The sequence below is a fragment of the Opisthorchis viverrini genome (genome assembly GCF_000715545.1).
Source record: "Opisthorchis viverrini unplaced genomic scaffold opera_v5_518, whole genome shotgun sequence".
Lineage (NCBI taxonomy): Eukaryota > Metazoa > Platyhelminthes > Trematoda > Opisthorchiida > Opisthorchiidae > Opisthorchis > Opisthorchis viverrini.
This window is the reverse complement of record NW_008752182.1, coordinates 131,477-136,960: the sequence shown is the minus strand read 5'-3', so window position 1 is coordinate 136,960 and position 5,484 is coordinate 131,477. Positions and strand designations below refer to the sequence as shown.

The window sequence follows — 5,484 nt, the reverse complement described above, 5'->3', positions numbered from 1 at the left end:
TATAATGCAGACGAGAAATCTGTTTTGTGGATAGAAAGGATAGAGGTCTATCGATGAATGCTTTTTGTCTAATGGCGAGGGATGTTTTTATTCTGGTGAGCATTACCTCACCTTTTTCGTATTTAGGCATCGAACTGTCAGTGCTAACGTGTTAACTACCATATTTTTTCCGTAACTGCATTTTTACTGAAACTTATTGTCCTGACTACACTCATCCCATCATAAGAGACCACTTCGGTTGGGGTCTGCAGAGCAGAACAACGATAGTTCTAACCAGTACAACCAGTATACACCGAGTGTTGATCGTCCTTAAGTTGGGCAATTGCTTTAGTGGAAATCGATTGCGATCAATTCACTCCCCAGCTTTCGTATTTTTCCTCATTGTCCAGCTTTTGTCTGAATTTAAGGCCACCGAATAAACATGTGTCTGTTCTCAACACGCTCCATTTTCTTGCTTGTGTCCTGAATGCATTTGAAAGGCAATCGCTTTATTCACCCTTCACTTCGTTGGACTGATTTCGTTCGGATGTACCGTGTAGTCTCGTTTCTGTCTGGCCGATTCGAACCGTGGTTGCCGTGTTCATTTCGGACGGAGCAGTTTTAGTGAATCTCCCTTGGAGAATCAAAGAAGCGACTTTTCCCCTGATTGGCTTAGCTACTCCCCATAAATTATAGCCCAATCGGAATGCCCTGTGCCATCGATCCAGATGCGCCAAATGGCCGTGTTGTGAAGCAGTTTGTGCTACTCTCTTTCGCTGTTCTGGAGTGGACTTTGCTGTAGAGTCGGCTCTATCCGTTATCGCGGTCCATGAAGCGATAAAACGAATTTTAGTGAACCTTTCAGTGTTTACAACCGTCTTCGACTTCCTACTATGTACCACATATTCTTACTAAATTTTCCGGTTCTAGGAACTTCACTAGAATTCGACTAGATGGCAAGAAAACTTCCCATCTCCAGTGATCAGTACATCGTATCGATGCGCTTCTATTACGGACATAAAGGACCATCGTTTGTTTGTTGCATTCGTTTCAAACATAGCAAAGTACCCAATGTGGCACTCAAAGAGGCTGCTGAGGACACTTGGATGCAACGGAATTTCTATTTTTCCTGTGCATGTTATCCAACCCTCAAAAGGATACCCTAAAGAAAATAGAAAACTTTCTGTTCCGAACAAACTACTTTTCTGGGATTCTCAGATGTTTCTTGGACGTTTCTCGTGGAAGGACGACCAGCATAAACCCCATCGCATGCTGTTTGAAATGCGGTGACGAAGTTCCATTCGTAGTTGAGTGTTTGTCAACAGCTTTAATGAGTATATGAAGCTTCATGAAGCGCGTGCACCAATTCGCGCCATATGATCAATCAGTTTAGTAGTCGTCAGTCTCCGTCCTCCAGATCACGGACAAACTGATGTCTTTCTCTGTAATGTACTACTCATAAGGTTGCTGAAAATCCATCGACAGCCCACAACCGGTTTCGCCCTTTCTGGGGCCCATCAGGTATTCAGATTCAGTTGGGTTCCAGGTGAGTCTCTCGAAATAACCAAATTCGTTTGCAAATGAGTGTATATTCGCTAATTTCGTGCAATTTGGTTTCAAGTAGAACATAAGGTTGACGGAAACCCGGGGACTGCGCCTACCTTCATGAAGCGCGTGCACCAATTCGCGCCATATGATCAATCAGTTTAGTAGTCGTCAGTCTCCGTCCTCCAGATCACGGACAAACTGATGTCTTTCTCTGTAATGTACTACTCATAAGGTTGCTGAAAATCCATCGACAGCCCACGACCGGTTTCGCCCTTTTTGGGGCTCATCAGGTAGGCTCAGTCCCTGGGTTTCCGTCAACCTTCTCCAAAAACAAATTAGTTTGCAAATGAGTTTATATTCGCTGATGCCTTTCTCCTGTGATTGAACTGAACATTGCATACGATAAGAGGACGTGTTCTTATACTCTGGCTGTTGTCGGGAGCTCGAGGAATGCTGTTAGTCCTGAAGCTGTGCCGTGTTCTTACAAGTACTGTATGCGTATCGCAGGCTAAATCATCAGTTAATTCAAGCCAAATGTTGTTGAAGGGAGGTTAGGAATAAAATTAGTTTTGTACCATTCAGCACCCTTTCGGTGCCTAGCTGCCAGGTCGCCCAAACCTAGACAGGGGAAGTCGAGAGGCAGATGTCTGGTTCGAACCACGGACCTTCTGGTCAGTAAATTCGCGCTCTAACCACTTGTGCCATCTCGCCCCCAGCTGCTGTTATGCCGTGAGATATTTTGAGTGCTAGTCCACTGGAATAATCCAATGTCATGAGAGATTCCCTTTGTGGCGTCTCCTTGAGGGTGTATAGAACATTTGGGCAACCTCTTCGGTTCTGGGTGCGCAGTGGGAGTACGATGGAATGATACCTTCAAAGTAGCTTCCTGAATGGAGGTGTTTCTATTTTGGGAGTTATTCTGGAGGGAAGAATGCTACATTTTACAGTCTCTTCAACAACGGGCACAATGCCCTTTTGGACCAGGGGGTGCGGTCGAATGACCTGCTGATATTTGGCGTATTCTATTTTAATTCACCAACTATTCTTGCTTCATTTCAGCACATGTCTGTCAGTCAAAAACGTTCTTCTGGTGGAGGAAAGTCTACTGAAAACCAGTTTTCCTCTCCATCCAGTATGCTTGCAACCAGTGAATTCGTACGTCAATTTGTCAGACGTCATGTTGCACCAGAACAACGTGCTCAATCCGACCTTCCACTGCGACCTGGACTGGCTGGAGCTACCTACAATCTGAACCTTGTACCACAGTCTACTCGCCGCGTTCGACAGAAGCGCTGCGTTACCAGTTCTGATAGTGCCACCGGTCCCGTGCCAAAATTGATCAAACCCTCGAAACGACGCTTGACCGGTGTGATGAAACCCGATCCTGCATCTTTAGTCGTTCCCAGCAGTCTGCCTACCCAACTGCATCAGTTGTGGTTAGGATATGCGAAAACTGTGATTAACTGGAGTATATTTGAATCCGCCCAGTCCAGAAATAACTCCTCAACAAATCAACTGGAGAGTATTTTAAGAATGAACCTCATTGGAGCGCGTGTACGAATTATCCGGTCGACCTCTTGCTCTCTGGTGAGTTTCTCCATTCCCTATTTCTCCTCGGCTCTCCAAAGCTACCGTCCTCTTTAGACGCAGCTGTTGACCCAGGGGTATGAACCATGGATCACGTAGCACTCTCCACACTTTCGTTTTTCGAGGAGCAACTTATAATCCCCTATCCAAAAGCAAAAGATTTTGGGGAGATTTCTGTCGCCTTCAGGCAGCATACGGTTGAATCTCAATGACTGACCAAGGATGTTGAGTCAGTTCACGACAGACGCAATTGCATGACTAAGGGTTGACATGATGTTCCGAAGCCATGGTGCCATACCCCAGAAACTAATCAAGGCCCGTTAGCTTCCCGTGCGGAACAGTATCTGGCCAGTAGTAGTGCATTCACTCTTCCACGGGCATGGGATTCCAGAGATACGATTTCTAAATGACGGGACTTCATGATGTCCCCCATCCCATTTCGCGATTTATTTCGTGAAATCAGCTTCCTACTGTTTCAGAAACGCCTGGGCTATGATCGGACGATGCGATTCAATTGTCCACGTTGTCAGAAGTATGCACTGAATCAACGGAATCCCTCGTTTATGATATTCTTCAACTGGATGTGCTACACCAAGGCCGCCTCTGTTTCAGTTGTGCGATGTTCGAGATAGCATAAACGAGAGATTCCGTGGAGTCTCCCGTGAAGACCCAGGTGATATGCAGTTGATATTTGTCGAGATGTGTCCAATTTGGGTTCAAGTAGAACATAAGGTTGACGGAAGTTCGGGGGCTGCGCCTACCTGATGAGCCCGAAGAAGGGTGAAACCGGCCGTGGGCTGTCGAAGGGTTTTCGGCAACCATGCGAGTAGTTGCCCTTATGACGAGCATAAACTCAGCTAGATAAGTTCACTAACTGCTACCAAACCAAAAATGGAACGGCGGATCAGACTTAATCGGGGGCCAGAACCCTTACAACCCGAGGTTCATCCCCAAAACGAGGTGTAAATTGATGCGATTTCAACAAGGCGATTGAAAAATGTTCTGAAGACTTCATGACAAGTCGCGTGCTTCCAGCAAGCCCGCACACAATGGTTTCTTAGGTTCTATGATAAGTTTGTGAAGATATCCTTAATCCAGGTCTTCCTATGATGGCGTTGTAAATATGACTCCATACGGTTGGATCTAACGCAGGATGTTCTGGTTTACAGTCCTTTCATAGTTTCAGATACTGCGAGCAAGCCTATCTTTCGGTCCTTGTGGCATTCTTCCACATACTGTCCAACGCAGACACCTTCTTGTAATAGTCAGCTGCACCGTTGTCAGTCAGTTATAAATTGGGCGACTATAGGCCTTGGACAAAGCATGATCATCGTATTTTCTCTAATGGAGGTTTGAGCAGAATGCGCAGTTGAACCAGAGAACGAACTGAAACCTCGTAACTGGGCTTAAAGTTCAGTTTTAAGCTGAATTCAAGCTGAACTGAACTCGTTCCTCGAACCGAATTTAAATTTCAAGTTGTGAATGGTCCTGTAGGTCAGTAACGGGTGGGTGGGGTTTGGAGACAGTCGTCAAACATTATTGGCGTGAAGCAAACCGAAATCGACCGTATGTTGTCCAGACAGCTGTTACATTCCCCATTCCGGGTACCGCGTCCAGCCCGTGTGTGGACGTCAGTAATGATAGGTCTTGTGGGAATTAGATGGGAGGGCTCGTGCGATCTGTAATAAGCGGTCAGGGATGGGAAATGCTTGTAAAAGGAAGAGAGGAAACATCTGGGTTCCTCAGATAAGAGAATGAAAGAGCAGGAGGAAGGCAATCAACTGCGAACTAGATTTACACACCGGCTAATGCTCGGTTCAGTAGCATTTGTGTGAACAACGTGGACCTACATGGTGATACCTAGTCTCAGTCATCTTGAGAGGAGCAGGTCAAGTTTTACATCGTTGACGATACGACAGGTGTATCGAGTGATGTGTCTTCCTGACGGCAATGCAACTTCTGTGTCGGTCCTTAGCCTCCTGCTCCGCTCATTATGATAGATCAAAAGGCATGGTAACTTGATATATTCGTTTATGGAAACAAAGGAAGATTATCACAATTGCATCTATGGGGTTATCGCCGAATATTCTGCAACTTCACCTCAGTATATCTTTGTGATATACCACTCATAAGGTTGCTGAAAATCCGTCGACAGCCCACGACCGGTCTCGCCCTTCTTGGAGCTCATCAGGTAGGCGCACTCCCCGGGTTTTCGTCAGCCTTATGTCCCACTTGAAACCAAATTGCACGAAATTAGCGAATATACAATCATTTGCAAACTAATTTGGTTCTTCCGGATACTCACTCGAAACCCAGCTGAATCTCTCGGTTTTGATGTTTCCAGACAACTGAGTGTGCTGCACCAGGCCG

General features: G+C 45.9%; 1 protein-coding gene across 1 annotated transcript in view; it reads left to right on the top strand.

Annotated features, from left to right (window-relative positions):
* Positions 1-2,586: 2,586 nt before the first annotated feature.
* The window catches only part of T265_15461 (hypothetical protein), a gene marked incomplete at both ends in the record, with an annotated part of 4,164 nt that continues 1,266 nt past the window's right edge, over positions 2,587-5,484 (top strand). The window contains one exon of the mRNA XM_009178240.1: positions 2,587-3,114. Within this exon, the coding sequence (XP_009176504.1) occupies positions 2,590-3,114 (525 nt within the window). The remainder of the gene's footprint in view (positions 3,115-5,484) is intronic.